At 43.5% G+C, this 16,549-nt stretch overlaps 1 protein-coding gene across 6 annotated transcripts in view; it reads left to right on the forward strand.

The window, feature by feature from the left end:
• CPM (carboxypeptidase M) overlaps positions 1–14,598 on the forward strand; it is a 32,170-nt gene extending 17,572 nt beyond the window's left edge. For 3 of the 6 annotated variants that reach the window (XM_062016495.1, XM_062016505.1, XM_062016543.1), the window contains exons 3-9: positions 883–980; positions 9,399–9,571; positions 10,971–11,155; positions 11,411–11,581; positions 12,209–12,361; positions 13,384–13,532; positions 14,250–14,598. In XM_062016495.1, the coding sequence (XP_061872479.1) occupies positions 883–980; positions 9,399–9,571; positions 10,971–11,155; positions 11,411–11,581; positions 12,209–12,361; positions 13,384–13,532; positions 14,250–14,483 (1,163 nt within the window). In that variant the 3' untranslated portion in view covers positions 14,484–14,598. The remainder of the gene's footprint in view (positions 1–882; positions 981–9,398; positions 9,572–10,970; positions 11,156–11,410; positions 11,582–12,208; positions 12,362–13,383; positions 13,533–14,249) is intronic. The other 3 variants (XM_062016524.1, XM_062016514.1, XM_062016533.1) reach the window with 1 other exon arrangement.
• The last annotated feature ends 1,951 nt before the right edge of the window (positions 14,599–16,549 follow it).

The raw sequence follows: 16,549 nt of genomic DNA on the forward strand, positions 1-16,549 counted from the left end.
ACAGGGAGCACGGTCTGGCATTAGCAATCTGTAGGCTGTGACTGCTAGTATCAAGGAACTGGTGCAGTTTTGCTGCTGCCATCTACTGAGGCTAGAGCTTTCCACCTCGTTAAGCAGACTAGTAGGAAGCATAGTTTTACAGAGGAGATCTGAAATGCCACAATATCATTAAAAATAATAAAAAATTGCTGCCCTTCATCTCTCAACCTTTAAATAAGGACTTCCAGACTGTTTGTTTTGTTTCTTAAAGTTCAGCGTCCTGTGCAGCTTTAGTGGTCCTAACTAATACTCTTTCCATAGCTATTAATTCTTTCCTGCTGATTTTTTTTTAACATCTCTGATACAGCTCTGCCTGCTATCTCCTGTTTTCTGAGCAGTAACTCACAAATGTTTTTAGCTTTTCTGTGTTTTCTTTAATCCAAAAAGATGCTCCTTCTTTGTAATAATGACAGCTTCTGTATATACTTCAGAAAATGCTTACCATTTAATATTTTTGGGGAAGAGTGTCTTTTATTTTAAATATTCTTTAATTGTTGGTCTTTGACAAGATCTTGCTCGCTAAACTTGATTCGAAAAATGGTTTATTCCAAAAAGAAGTCCAAACTATATTCCTAGCACTGGTTGCATGCTTTTGAAATTGCAGGGTTCACTACACAATTTTGGTCAGAGGGAAAATATATTTATTCCTATAACTAATACAGCAAGGATTCCTAGAATAAAACCCCCACAATCTACTTTGATATGCTAAATACAGGACTGGCTGGGCGGCAATGAAATACGAGCATTTGTATGGTGGTCTTGACCAACTTTTTTTAATCTCTCAGGTTTGTGTGATTTTATGCTTGTTTAAAAAAAATGTCTTTTCCCCTTCCCCTCTTTAAGGTAGAGACCTGTGGGTTCTTGTTCTGGGAAGGTTTCCAACTCATCATAAGATTGGCATTCCAGAATTCAAGTATGTTGCTAATATGCATGGGGATGAGGTAGGTTTCAACTTTTGCAATGTCATTTATACCAAATGCACTTACCAGAGATTCAGAGGGAGCTTCTCTCAGGTGTATGATACTTATAATTGAGGTGTGTCATACCTCAAAGAGGACCTAAATGTGTGTATTTCTTGAGGAATTTCAGGAATAAAATTCCCTTGTTTTAGTGGAAGGGCTTAAGGATGCCTTACATCATGGTGAAGAATCCTACAATCCTACACCTAAGACCTCTTAAATGGAGAATTTGTCTTCTCCATGTGAATAAAGCCAGAGGCTTGGGCTTTCTTAGCAATCAGTTGTATGCAGTAGTTTGCTTGTACATTATTATTGCCTAGACATGAAGTATGACTGATAACACTCTTCAAATGCATCATAGAACTGAATAATAACTGATGTGAAGCACTAAACTATTTATTTTAGGAATAAAATTTCTCTTGGGAACATTCAGTTAGGAATACCAGGGTTCACCTGAGATAGCATAGTGAGTACAAATCAAAAAACAATTTCAGGATTTTCTGGATCTGGAAAGAACCCCCATTTATTAATGATAAAGGAAAAATGGTTATGATGAGCCTTCCTGGTATAGTACATGAACCTGGAATGGAAAGACTCAAAGCTTTTGTTCTTCTCTGTAGTCACAGAATCACAGAATAGTTTGGGTTGGAAAGAACCTTAAAGATCTAAATCTGACCACCCTGCCATGGGCAGGGGCACCTTCCACTAGACCAGTTGCCCAAAGGTCCATCCAACCTGGCCTGGAACAACTCCAGGGATGGGGCAGCCACAGACTCTCTGGGCAACCTGTTCCAGTGCCTCACCACTCTCACGGGGAAGAACTTATTCCTAATATCTATTCTAAACCTACCCTCTTTCAGTTGGAAGACGTCATCCCTTGACCTATTGCTAGATGCCCTCACAAAAAGGCCTGCTCCAGCTTTCTTGTAGGCCCCTTTAGATACTGGAAGGCTGCTGTAAGGTCTCCCCAGAGCCTTCTTCAGGCTGAACAACCCCAACTCTCTCAGCCTGTCTTAATAGGAGAGGGGCTCCAGCCCTCTGATTATTTCTGTGGCCCTCCTCTGAATTTGCTCCAGCAGGCCTATGTCCTCCTTAAGCTGGGAGCCTCAGAGCTGAAAGCAGTACCGCAGGTGGTGTCTCATGAGAGTGGAGTAGAGGGGGAGAATCATCTCCCTCAACCTGCTGGTCACACTTCTTCTCACACAGCCCAGGATACTACTTCTCTTACTTTTTATTTCCCATATTCTTTAGCTTTACCTGCTTATTTTAGTCATGTTCAGCATCAGTTGAAACTACACAATGTATTTCTATGCAGCCTTTAATATAAAGGACAGAAATGGTAAAATTTTTATATATAATTATATATACGTATATGTATGCTAGAGCATGAATTCCCAAAACTAAGGAAAATAGGTGTAGTAGGAAGTGTATCCTGTGTAAAGTATCATATCACAAGCTATTGCTCTTACCAGTACTGTGTGTGAGCGCTTGCATGCCTACAGGCACTTTGGCACGTAATGTCAGAAGAATTTTCCCCAAGTTAGACTAGCTTCACCTTGTTTGACAGTGACTGTGCTCAAAGTGCTGACGTGAGTCTGACTCCTTTGGAATTTATCGCTGTGTGGGAGGAAGCTGATTCATGGCTTCAAATGGGTGCACGTGTGACTGGATGCCCAAGATGAGGTTTGCAGCTCCTAACAGCTGGTGTGTGTAGCAGCATAGTCCAGAGTGCCTGGGAACTGAGGCTCCATATGGCAGTCACTACAAACTGAAGGGAACAGCAAAACTCTGGCTACAGATGACTCAGCTTTTGATGGGAAAGAAATGGAGGATTGGATATGATCTCTTATCCATAATGGCCTGGCTCTCAAATCCAATATTGTGGGACTGTAGAAGGCCACTCCTATTGAAACCTCCACGATGAAGCACACCTGCCACTATCACTGCCCAATTGGATACACACAAGGAACTTTGACAGTGGACATGCACACTTTGCATATCCACAGGGTCGGGAATTGCTGGAGATCAGGCAACCTGGATCACTGCCTAGGATCTGAATTTTTATATTGCCTTTGTAAGGAAATGAGGCAAGACTGTTATCTGGTGCTGTGTCTGAGTTTGTCTGAGCAGGGTTGACCTACCTATGCACCATATAGCACTAACTGCAGTGCTACTTCCTAGATTGTTGATTAGCCCAAGCACGCATCTAGGGAAGATTCTGGAAATAAACCTATTCCTCCTTTTCAGGCCCTCAGGAAAATCTTTGCCTTGTGGGTTTTTTTTCCCTTGTGTATGGAAATAACACACAATTGGTGTCTGGTTTTTCCTTTCTAAACATAAATGCATTTCAGATGTCAGCAAATGAATTCTTCATATAGAGAAGCACTGGAGAACTTGAGTATTTTTTTTTTTTCCTCCTAATGTAAGATACTGCTGGACTGGTCACTGGGGAAAGATTCATCTACCTCCATAAAAGTACTAAGCAGATAGGTTTTTCACTAACTATATGACAGACTTCAACTTGTGTTCCACAGCCTTTCATAACTTAAAATTGTGGGATTGTGACTTCATTGGTCTAAGTTAGGTTGGTTGTGCCTCAGTGATGCTTTCCATAAATTGTACAGAGTGAGAAAAGTTCTGTTCTCAAGCATTGTTTAGTGATGCTACCCTTCTAAACCTTTCATGACCATACCAATGCCACTTCTCTTTTTTTGACTAAGCTGGCTGGCTTCTCCTAAAACATAAAAGTCAGTGGGAGGAGCCTGAATTGCATGTGTGCAAGCTGTTGACCTAGGTTATCTGGAGAGCTGCCCAACAGGGAAGTTAAGACAAAATAATGTAAACATACAATGCTAGGAAGAGAGCATTTTTTTCAGAACTGGAAAGATATATTTCTTCAAGGAGATTAATCTTTCTTAATACCGTAGGACATGATCTGACAAGGTTTAAATGTTTTTATTTTGTGATCACCAATGTTAAACAGAGAGAACATTTGCCCCAGATCCCCAGAGGGGATTTTATTGAACACTTGTATTCTTTGTGCCTGTGTGAAGTTGGACACCATTTTTAGCAGTGCTTTTGTTTAACCCAAGCCAGGTTAAAAGTGATAGAGGTAGTTCAGTCACTTGCAGCTATGTGAGACTTTGAAATGGCACTAACAGACTGCACAAAATGCATAATCCTGTGAAACAGTAATAAAGTCTGTGCTGAGGAAGGTGATGGAGAGGTTGCCTGCTGTTCTGAGATTGCTCTCATTCTGAATTAGCAGCTGCCTCTCTTGTCCCAGGTTTGTACTCGTTGTACTTATCTTCTCTGCTTCAATGTGTACACGCACACTTTCCTCTCTGGGGAAGAACTCATTACACTTGACATTGACCACAACCAAGCCCCTGAAGTCATTAATGGTGCAGAACATCACTTTTTGACTAGCTGCACCAGTGACTTGAGTCCAGTCTACAAAACTGAACCACAAGGTCTAAATAGAAGGCTGTTCCTAAACTGTATCACAGCAGGGAAGCCCTTTAAGGAAAAGCATGTCTGAATGAAGTGTAAACTATCTGTATGTTTCTTCTTGCTCCTTTTAATGAATTAAGCATATGGCTTCCTTAACTTCCTGCAGCTATGGCTTAACTGGGGCCATCACAAGATAAACTCTTTCCCAGGGTGGTAATGCTGATGCCAACCCTCTTCTCCTAAACCATCCACTTCTGCTCACCTTATTTTCTTAAGGTAATAGTATTTTGCCTTTTCCATTATGTGAAGCTGAGCCTGTACTGATAGGCCTGAACTAGCCTACATGAAAGGATGTCTTTATCTTGATGGCTTATCGCGTGGTTTAATTTAAAGGAACTAGATGCTATTTTCCATGTCATCATAGACGTAGTCATATCCACAGAAGGGTTGTCTTGAGACATAGTGGCTTTTTAAGACTTGGGTGACTGAGGACTGGGGTAGGTTTATTTGTGATCAATGTAATTGGGGCTTTAAAAAAACCCAAACAACAAACTAAAAAAAAGAAAGAAAAAAAGAGAAAGAAAGAAAAAGAAAAAAGGGTGGAATCTGCATTTACACTATTGAAAAAGATGGGTTTTTATCACCAGCTCTACATATTACACAATAAGGTATTTCCAGCACAGTATTCCTGTGTCCTTTGTGCTGTGCAATATAGTATGGAAGTGGTGTGGCATGGAAACAAGTGCTCCAGAAAAGAGACTTTTTTTAAGAAAGGAAATTTTTTGTATAGTGAACTCTTTTCCACCTGGCTTCAGCATTCAGCTGATGTGGTGTAAAGGTCAGAAGCACCAGGTGTTTCACAATTCAAAGGAATCAAATCTATTTGCTAACAACAGACTTAAAATAAAAACAACAAAAAAAAACCTGGATGTTGCTGGGATCCCTTTCAACACAGATAGGGCTGCTGCCTCACCCCAGCTACCTTGTTCCTTATCTGCACTCCCACTCTTTTGAGTGGGAAAACAAAAAGTGATCCATTTCTCAGCCAGGTGATGCCTATGCTGAAAAGCCTGAAGCCTATGGCATTTATCCAGGTGGTAACATCTCATGCCAGTTCCTAGTTCAAAAGCAGGCTTTGTATTGCCATTTCCTTCAGTGATAAACCAAGGAACTTCACTTTCCCTGTCATAAACGTGGTAGTTCTCATACTTCCATAGTGATTGCTGCTGTAGAAATAAATGGATGTGTGCCAAGCTGTATTTGCACAAAAATATTTGCTTTAACACTCCTGTGCTTCAGTAAAGAAGGACAGACAGGGTGGGGTGTGTCACAGCCACGCACCATCACTGGTGCTGTACAACTGTTAGAAATGAATATCTTGCAAGTGGGGCACTGAAGTGGTAAACCTGCTGGATGATCAGTTTCTCTGGTGTACCCCTGCTTCCTGAGGCGGGGTTGTGCCTGGTATGCTGGTGGAGCAGTCAGGGCTGGAGCAAGGAGACTGGCAAGGCTGTGTTGTTCTGAAGCAGGTCCTACCTGATGGTTTGGATCTCTCTTTCAACATAGTTCAAGTTAAAGACCAGGGCAGGCTTGCAGAAATTACTTCAACCATAAAAATGGGCAGTGTCTCTCCACCCATAGTCCCCTGGTATTAGGTCTGTATCATGTGGTAATAAAAACATTTTTGAAATGGAGGTGCTGCAGTAAAGTGTTGCAGTGAAGGTGCCTTTGGAGCTAACCTTAATCTTTTAACTGGTGGCTACTTGGCTTCTTGAGTCAGCCCTTAGGTGGCTGCCCAGGTAGCTGACCCAGACATACCAGAAGGGACAGTCAGAACATCTGAGGGATATGTCTATAGAAGCAGCAGTCACACCCTTTTCTACAGTGTTGATCCATGCCCTGACACATGGATGCTGCTTCACTCAAGACATCCCCTGAGGATCACCAAAAGCCTTTCCTTCTGACTCTCTCCCTTTGGGGCACACAAGGAAACTGACAGCTGAAAGAACACTGAGAAATTTAATGTGTAACTGTATCCCTAGAGGTGGGAGAAAGGGATTCCCTTTGCTTTTGTGTCACCCCTCTGAGCTACAGCAAAACAATGCATCCGGGCACAAAGCAATACACACAAGGCATTGCCCTTGGTGTACTGAAGTTAAGACCAAATATTTACTGTGTCTTCTCAAAGCCCCAGAGCACATAAAGATTGTCCCCTGCTCTCTACTTCCTTATATTAGACTAGAGGCAGGTTAAAGTGTCTGTCCTTGACTTCTACTGTCAATAACCTACATCCACTGTGTCTAAATCCTTTATTTGAAGCTCTAAAGTGAAAAGAAATGTTTCATAACTTTTCTCCACAGGTACAGCTGACCTCTCAAGTAACAGGGTATAGCTTGGCTGAGCAGCAGATGCCTTCCAAGGGCTTGATCCAAACTTCAGCTATGCATTCCCCAGAAACAAAAACCTTCCTTTTACTTCCCTTCAAATACTTCCAGATGTGCTTTCTCAAGAAATACAGGGTACTCTGGACTGAAACAAAACCATCTCTCTGTCACTTCACCAAAACAGAGTGGTAATAAATACACTCTTTCCCTACCAGGGAACGATCAAAGTACCAACTCTGTGACAGAGATTAGGCAGATTGCTTAATGTACTAAGTACTCAGCTACAACAATAGCTATACAAGGAATCCTATAAAATGGGGTTAGTTTTTAAAACACCTTATATGTAAGTCTGTATCTAACTTTTAAGTGCAAAGAGTGTCATCTGTGAAAAACTGATCATCTTTTGTTCTTTAGTGTCCTTTCTCACTGTCTTCTCTTGTTGCTTTTCTTTATTGTTTTTACCCTTTTCTTTCCTGCCTCTCTACCCTTGCTTTTCTGGATATCTTTTAATCAGGTACTGAAGAGGACTGGGAACAGAGGCACTTTCCCAGTCTCTCCAGAGAGCTGTCCAGTCTTGTCTGTAGTTTAACTGTCTTTGTGGTAGGGCTGTTCTTGCCGCTTCTGAGTCTGCTAACTTTATCTCCTATGCCCAGGGCCATGATTTGGCTGTCTTCTCCCCCCTCCCTTCTTTCCTCCTGATGTGTGTGCTTCCCAAGATGTCTATCACACAGAGCTGGAACTGAGCTGCCTGTACAAGACAGGTTCTGTTGCACCACTTCTTAAATTTCACAGAGTAGATCTATCAAACTTGCAGAGCAGTCTGCTTTCATGTACTCAGGTGCTGTTTTGAAAGCTACTGGCAGTGGAGGATATCGAGTACCTTTTTCCTCCTTGTCAAAGCCCATTTGCTGTAGTGCTTAGAAAAAGAACTAATTAGTTAATGGCACAGTGTATGCATTTGTATAACCAGCTTCCCCTAGCAGAGTATTGGATGGTGGCTTACAGGAGACCAGCAAGAGCTGACAGGCAAGGGTGAGAAAACGTAGGAGAAAATCTCCTTGTTTTCTCCCTGTACAAACAGCCAGTATGACAGAACTGCTTGCTTTGTTCCCTGCCCAACAGCAGGTACCCCAAGCCCTCCTTGCACCATCATGCACCAACTCAGCTCCTGCTGGATGGTATCTGTGTTCTTGTTCACCTCAACGCTCAGAGCAGGATTTGCCACTTAACTTGCACCAATGTGAAAATTCAACAAGAAATCATTGCAATAAATAGCTGTGGGGAAATATTCCTTTTCTCCTGCCAGATATCACCTACCTTTTACCTTAGCCTGTATCAGTCTGAAAGCAAGGAGATGTTTATCTGTCACACCAGGTTCATCCAGTAATGCCACTTCATGTTCTTCATTTATAGAAAAAAAATGATTTAATTATTTGCAGTATTTCCCCTTCAGTGTTGCAAGATTCCTTCTAAAAGACACTGATGAGATGCTGTAGCTCTGAGAGCCTGCAGTGACTTACCAAGCTTTGTTCTTGGAGATAAAGTAGAGATAATCTATCTCCAGAGCACATCTAGTTGCAAGTCTTGATTTGCTCCTGTCCCAGCCAGGGCTCAGGAACCTTACGGCACCCCTAGGGCACAGGTCACAGTGCTACACAAAGGGCTTCTGAGAAGTGTGGTCCAGTCACCAGTGTACTAGTGGTTTCTGGGGCAGAACAGGATTACTTTTAACTTACTGGAACTTGCCACTATTTTGCCTGCAATCTGATAGAGTAGATTGAAGGGAACCGTCCTTCCAGCTTTCATGACACATGCAAACAAAAAAATATACGTTTAGCTTTTTCTTTCTTTCCTTGAGTCAAAATCTGCATCCAAATGTCTTTCCATCTCTTCTTCTAAGGATTCGTATCTACTTGTTTGGTAGGTAAACATAATTTATACCTACTCGTGTTCATGGCATTAAAATAAAGCAAGGCAATGGAAAATATAACAGAAGTATCTGTTGGGCCTCTCTTGATCCTGTATTAAAGTTGACTTCCCATTAAAGGGAATCATCAAGAAAAAACCCTGCTCTAGCACCCTGGAAAAGGTGGAAGATCTTTCCCTTCCTTCTGAGCTGTGGCTGCCAGGTGATGCCCAGGGCCTCTCGGGCAGCCTTCCAGAGCTGGCTCAGCGCTGCCGCTGAGAAAAGGCAGCAATGGCCTCTCAGCCCACGCCATCCTGAACCGCCTCTGTGGTCTTCCTTTTTGATAAGGCTGTGCCTTATCCATGCAGGGTTTAAGCAGTGCAGCTGACACAGCTGGTTTCCCATTACAGGATCTGGTTGATCTGGGTCTAAAACCCTTGTGAGAACCCTCCAATGACTCATCTAGTAAATTAAAAATATGTAGAGGAGAGCATAAGACAATCCAGTGCTGAGCAGAATGCTCTCATAGGCCTTGTTATGTCTGTGAAATCCAGTAAGGAAAAACCTGGAAGTGCGAGGTGGTGGTTTGGGCAGGGGGAGGTTTCCCCTTCTTCTTCCATAGCTGACTTGAAATAAAATTTGTGCTTCTCTACACAGACTGTTGGGAGAGAAATCCTCCTCCATCTGATTGACTTCCTGGTGACCAGCTACAGACGTGACCCGGTTATTACTCGGTTACTCAATAACACCCGGATTCACATCATGCCAACAATGAATCCTGATGGGTTTGAGGCTACAAAAGTGCCCGACTGCTACTACACACGAGGAAGGTAACGTGTCTTAGGAGGGTGGCAGCGGGTCAGGGAAATGGGTGGGGAGTAATAAGTGGAAATAGCCAAGAGGCTGAGTCATCCTCGGTGGCAAGGGTAACCTAGAGGAGGCGTTAGGGCTGATTCTGGCCTGGCACAATTTTGAAGGTGCACTGTTGCAGCACGGAGTTTTTGGAAAACTGAGTCAGGCTGCTGTTTATGTGATGCGGCTAGAAAAAATTGGTTCAGAGTGGTGTAATGACCCAGCCTTTTAGATAGGAGACACAACCTGTGAATAGAAGCACAATTACTTACTTAGACCTTTAAGGAAAACTCCAGTCATAGGGATGGATCTGTTTCATTGGAGAACTCTGTAACCCTTCTTAATGAGAAAAAGGTGTGTCTAAGCTTATTGAATGGGCTTCTAGAAATGTGTTGAAAGTCCACATTGAATGTGGATCTAGCAAGATGTTAGGCAACAGCTCACTCTAATAGTGCTACTGGTAGCACAGCACCTGGTTACGCAGGAGGAGATGTAACAGCATTGCACCGTGCGCTACTTTTGCATTCTTTAATGTAACTATTGCAGAGACTGAAAAGGGGAGGAAAAGCTTAACAAGTTAGAAGAGGGGAGTCAGAGAAAGGGAAGTGTTTCAGGGACAAAGCTGGAATACACATAAAAAGCAAACTCATGATCTAGAAGTTCTCTTGCGTCACTGGCCATGGCAACATCAGAAGCAAGTGAAAAGGTAGTTTAGTTGTCTAGGTGACTGCTGTAGGCCCCCTTTTCATTAGAAATGTCTTCCTCAGCAAGCAGGATTTCTATGGAGAGTGATATATATTTGGTTTTTTATCCCCTCCCTGACAAATATGTAGGAGTTTAACTAACTGAGTTTAAAAATGAATACAGCTGATTCTAAATACCCTCTTTATTCTTGTATTGACCTGTCTGAGTGAAAAAGAAAGCAAGCTTTTGCAGTCTGGACCTTTAGGTGGAGGCAGAGGAGAATACATCCTGTGTTTGAGTAAAATGTCTTGCTCTACGTCCAGAGCGAGACCAGTACAAAGGACACGGCCATCCAGTAGTTTCCTTGGTCTTCTATGCAGAAGGACAATATCCTCCTTTATCTGACTTAGGTTTTCCTAATTCACATATGTGTAGCTGTGTGCATGCTCTATGCCTGTTAAATATCATCCACTGTTTCCCCCTGAAACACAAGAGAATATTTGTTTTATTGCTTCCTATGAAAATTACAGTGCTGCCAGAAAGCAAACTAAAGTCTGTCATCTTAACACCCGGCAACATTTGCAGTGGTCATCTCGTCTATTTCCTGGAGACACTAGAGCATGTCACAGGTCTTAAGGACTGGGAGGCTGGCAATGTGGAAGTGTCTACAGCAGTATCTTCTCTCTTCCTAAGGTACAATAAGAACGGAGAAGATCTAAACAGAAATTTTCCTGATGCCTTTGAAACTAACGACGTCAGTGTTCAGCCAGAGACTCAAGCAGTAATGAACTGGATAAAAAATGAAACGTTTGTTCTTTCAGCAAACTTGCATGGGGGTGCCCTGGTTGCCAGTTACACCTTTGATAACGGTAACAAAGGTAAGCTAGTAACAAACTCTCATGATCCCACAGCTGATTTGGTTCCGAATCATTAGCTGAACCAAAGCAAGATTGGTAAGGATTTCTGCAAGGTTTTTCCAGCTTTGGAGCTGGGATAGGCAGACTTTGATAAAGCCTGTCAAAGCTCACTGCCTGATACTCTCTGCCTGGGAGGTGTTTGTCCCATGTGCAAGCCAGCCCTGTGGGACTGGCTGACCAGCAATGGGTTACCTGACAGCTGTCTTTACTCTGCAGTGACCGGCTCTTTGCAAGGCTACAGCAGGTCTCCGGATGACGATGTCTTCATTCATCTGGCAAAAACCTACTCTTTCAACCATGCCAGCATGTATAAAGGAATTAGGTGTGACAACAGGCAAACCTTTCCAGATGGCATTACCAATGGGTACTCTTGGTACCAGCTGGAAGGTAAGAATGTTTGTTGCATCTGCCTTGGATACGATGTTCTCGCTTTCTCCCACCTTTTTCATCTGTGGTGACCAAAAGGCTGTGATTTCGCCCAGAGGAGAGGCCATAGAGTAGATAACACACACACTGGACTTGCACCAAGTTCTTGTCCTTGCAAAAAGAATAACCAGTCTTCTATTCATCCCTTATCCTTTTTAAATGTTTGATCACTGAATAAATGTTATCATTCTGGTTTATGTGGAGCCAATACAAGTCCTGTATACTGGGGCACTACGTCGTGCTTTCACAGTCCAATATAAAGGCCGTAAAAGGCTCTTAGGATGGTTTTGGCAGTGGCAAACTCTTTGCCAGCCTGTGAATTTGTCTGCCCCTATTTAGCTGGGAGCACTTGAATGCATTTAAGTCAAAGACTCGCCCTTCCTCAGCCATAAGTCATCCTTCCTGAAATGCCACTCTGCTTGTAAGTAATTGAGTTGTTTTTCCATGGAGGCTGTAAATACAAGTGTGGCATGGAGGCACAATTTATCTGATTTACTTTTCTAACAGGTGTGATGCAAGTACCGCCATTTTTACTCTCTCATTTTTCCTCTTGCTTGAACACTGTGTTCGTTTTATTTCACTTTTAAGGTGGAATGCAAGATTACAACTACATCTGGGGACAGTGTTTTGAAATTACATTGGAGCTGTCATGCTGTAAATATCCTCCAGAAGACCAACTGGAAAACTTCTGGAATGACAACAAAGTTGCTCTGATCGAATACATAAAACAAGTCCATCTGGGTGGGTATGCGAAAGGAGAGAGAGCTAAAGCTGAGGCCAGGACAATGGGCAGAGTGGTTACCCCTCAGCAGCCTGGGTCAGTGTCAGAGCTCACAGGCCAGGAGTTCTGGCATGACCTTGGGAGTTAAATGCTTCTGAACAGCAAGTGCTGCAAGGCCAGGGGTGGGTAAAGGAGGAGCTCTTACAGTGGGGTCACGTGTGGAACCATGAGTGCTACTACAGGGATGCAAGGGGCTTAAAATGTGCTGGGGCAGGAGTGAGGCCCTTGGGGCCTCTGACCATCCTCCTGACCTCAGGAGTGTTTTCTTCAGAGCCTAGGGGCAGTCAGGTGTTTTAGAGGTGTATGTGAGCGTATGCAAATGCAGAGTGTTCCACAGGTCTTTGGTGCTTGGATTTTGTGGGTTTGTGTGGCTTTTCTAGGTGTGGTCTTGATTTCACAGTCAGACGAGTGCTGCTGCTTGGTGAAGCCAGTGGTGCTTCACAATGAGTCCAAAGGGTTTTGCACTGATCTGCTGCTTACATCGCATTTCGTTGCCCAGAATGTTTGTATTGCTTAATGCCCGTGCTGCCTTGAAGGTGGTATATGAGAACTTAAGGAAACTACTTCATAAGCAGACACTGTTGGTGTTCTGTCCTTAGGAAGCACTAGACAAGAAGCTGACTTATTTCATTTTTTTAAAAAAACAAAGGTTACCCCTACCCTCCCAAAATAGCTGGTGCTGCAGATTGAAGCCTTCCAGAAAAACACATGAACAATACCTACATATGATGCTTTCAGCAAATGAGATTTAGAAGCAGAGCTTACGGTGCTGTGAGGGTGAACTTAACAATGACAACAAGAATGGCTTTTCAATTCCCTTCAGCAAGACAGAAAGGACTAATGATATCATTAGATGTGACTCATTAGTCAGATTCAAAATGCTTTTGAGGTGCATCCAGCAACAAAGACTCTGACTTTCTTAGAGAAGCAGGCTCACCACAGTGACAGGCTGTGAACTTTCTCTCCTCTCCCTTTTTTGTAGGTGTCAAGGGTCAAGTGACCGATAAGAATGGGGATCCTATTCCTAATGTCATCGTGGAGGCCAAAGGGAGGCCTCACATCTGCCCCTACAGAACAAATGAACAGGGGGAGTACTTTCTACTCCTTTTGCCTGGGACGTACGTGATCAATGTAAGTGTGCGGCCTTATGAGAATACTGAGCTCCACAGCCGCCTTGTATTGGCTGATGGGCTGAACTGGCTCAAGTGAGATATGGGAGCTGTAAAGGCTCCTAAGCAGACTTAGCAGAAAGTATTTTAAAACATGAGTCAGCAGAAGGGACATTTTTTTATACAACATGGTCTTAAGTGCCCAGGACACCTAGAGGTAAGCACTTGTCTGACGTGGATGGTGGAGCCAGCTGGGCTGGGCATCTGGACCGTGGTTTCAAACAAACCGCAGAGCTCTTGCAAGTGAAGAGACAGCAGCTGGATCTTTGGTGCCGCAGGCTCCCCCTGCCTGCCGGAGGCAGTCACTCCCCTGGGAGGAAACGGCTTCTCCGGGGAGGGGGTTGGCAGCAGCTGCTGTTAGACAAGATCCGTGCGGCACAGGCTCTGCCTCCCACCGGCTGGGGGCTTACCCTTAGGAATCACTGCAGGCTTCCCTCTCTTGTACGGCATGCGGTGCCCTCCCATCATAAAGAACACCATCTCAGTCTTGAGGAGAGTTTAGTGTTATTGCTATAACGTGAAAACTTTAGTATTTTCCTGTTCTGTGTTCTCAAACTCGGGTTTAGAACACTTTTACCTGATGTGTTGAAAGTGTAAATGAGCACATTAGGCAATGATTGTTTCACAGCTGAACTCAAGGTTTCAAACCAAGTAAGGAAGCTTTCACATTTGCTCCTAGGCTACCATACCGGGAGTTAAGTCCATCCTGGAGACAGTGGAAATACCTGACACTACTGGCAACTTCAGTGCTTTGAAGCATGACTTCTCTTTCTCTGAAGTCTCCGTCAAATCAAGAGGTGCTTTGTGTCCCAAAATTCCCCTCTACCAAAAGCTCGAACAGGCTTCTGCTGCAGCAAGGCCAACTCTCCAGCTCTTGGTTTTAATGACCGTTATGCTCGTAATTTTCAAATGAAGTCAGGAATTGATGTGTTGTGACAAGGCAAAAATCTTCCTGCAAGAACATGGCTTCTCAGACAATTGTAAATGCAAAAGAATGTATGTTTTTATAAACCAAATTCTCAGATTTACAGTGGTGTTTATTGTAGTTTGTGAAACACTGGCTGGACAATCAAATGGTTTGGTTACAATACAAACTATCGTATTTTTCTGTGTATTTTACTTCAAAGAAATTCTGATGCAGAAAGTGCAAACACATTCTGAAGAAATTTTGCCTGAGTTTGAAAACATCCAGGCCTGGACTGCAAACATTTTGTGGGAGCTCAGGGTCCTGGTGGAACCAACAGCCACTGTGCCCAGCTGTGCTCCACCAACCCAGTCCTCCTTTCACTGCTCTGGCTGTGGAGTGGCTGTTGTGCCCGTGCTTCTTCTTACCTGCAGCGATGGGCCTGCCTAGGGCTGAAAGGAGGTCAAGACCAGGAAGACAAACAGCGTGTAAGATGAGAAGATGGAAATGAGGGGTAAGTGAATGCTGAAGGGCCACGCTGCTGGAAGCTTGATGATGTGCCACCGGGAAAAAGAGTAACTCGGGTTTCTGAAACCGCTAAGGCAGAGCTGCTGAAAGTGATGTGGAAAGAGTCAACAGCTCTATCACAATTTGATATTTTTTAATCCAACACACTGTAGTGATGGCTTTCAAGCGTTACAGCATGTTCCACAGCCCTGCCACGGCACCGTTTGGGCCACCTCTCCCCCATGTGCCAGTTGCTGGTGGGTACAGGCTGTGAGGTACAAGCCCCATCATAGGGCAGGCCGGGCTGCCCCCGCTCACCTGGCTGGCCTGACTGTGTGCACATCTGGCAGGCTATTTCTGCCTGGACAGCTGTAAGTCATTTCCAGGCACACTGCAGGCATCCCAATAAACACAAAATTTATCAAGAAAAGGCAGCTAGTACCAGCTCTTGTGTTTATTTTAAAAGTTTATTAGCCAGTAATTTTCTTCAGCAGTTACAAAAATAACCAGAAGGGATTACCTTTGGAAGCATCAATCTTTTCTGTAAGCAGTAAGTAAAAAATGTGGGAATGCAGTTAATCTCTTCCCAGGTATCACCTTCCCTGAAAGCATTCTCCTGCCTGTCGCACCAAGCCTGGGCTGTGGAGTGTCTCAAGCTGTAAATATACTTTAGAAATTGCAACAGTACTGGCTCTGTGGAACAAGGGCTGTCTCTGCAAGGTGCTATTTAATGTTTTCATCATAGCCATTTGAATTCATCATAGTCATTTGCATTTTCTACCTTTTCCCTTCTCCTGACTGCTGTGGATTGTTTACCAATAATTATCCCCTAATTGTGCCTGTGATATTTGATTCTGATTCTGTCACAGCAAGATGAAGGAGTGTTGAAAACTCCCCAAAAGCACGAAATCTGAGAGAAGCCAGTAGCCCAGCTGCTGGGTGAGGGCGGAAGGAGCCTGTGCACTGGCTCACAGAAGTACAAATCTGTATGAAAACCAAGAACTTCTAACGCTCAGGACACTGACATGAGAAAAAGAACACCAAAGAGTATATAAACAAAACTTTATTTAAAGCTTTTAAACGCAACATAGTATTTGTTTTCCTCAGAAAAGGCTGAAAACTCAAAGCCAAATGCAATATAGGCAGCAATTCCCACCAGGGGGGTGTTTACCGGGTGTCCCACAGGTGCGGGGTGTGAGCTCCAGACTGACAAGGTCTGGAAAGTGCCTTCAGGAAGGAGCAGGGGCAGACGTGCACAGTTACATAGATTCACTGCAAACCACTCTGTTAAACACAGCCATTCCAGCTATGTGCAGTCAGACAAGGTAAGACTCTGCTTTTGGAAAAGCTATTTGGTATTTTTAGGTATTGTGTAATCATTGTGTTGGCAGCTATTAAAGCTCAAAGCCAAGAACTGCCCTTTAAAATCAGGCTGTTAAAGCAGCATTTACTCATAAGAGGAGACAAGCAGAATATACACACAAACTACAGTGAGGTGTTTCACTTGAGCTTTTCAGTGCATCTGTGCTAAATGTAAAAAACCCCACACATGAGTTAGTGAACATGAA

This window comes from Colius striatus, chromosome 1 (assembly GCF_028858725.1).
Source record: "Colius striatus isolate bColStr4 chromosome 1, bColStr4.1.hap1, whole genome shotgun sequence".
NCBI classification, from domain to species: domain Eukaryota; kingdom Metazoa; phylum Chordata; class Aves; order Coliiformes; family Coliidae; genus Colius; species Colius striatus.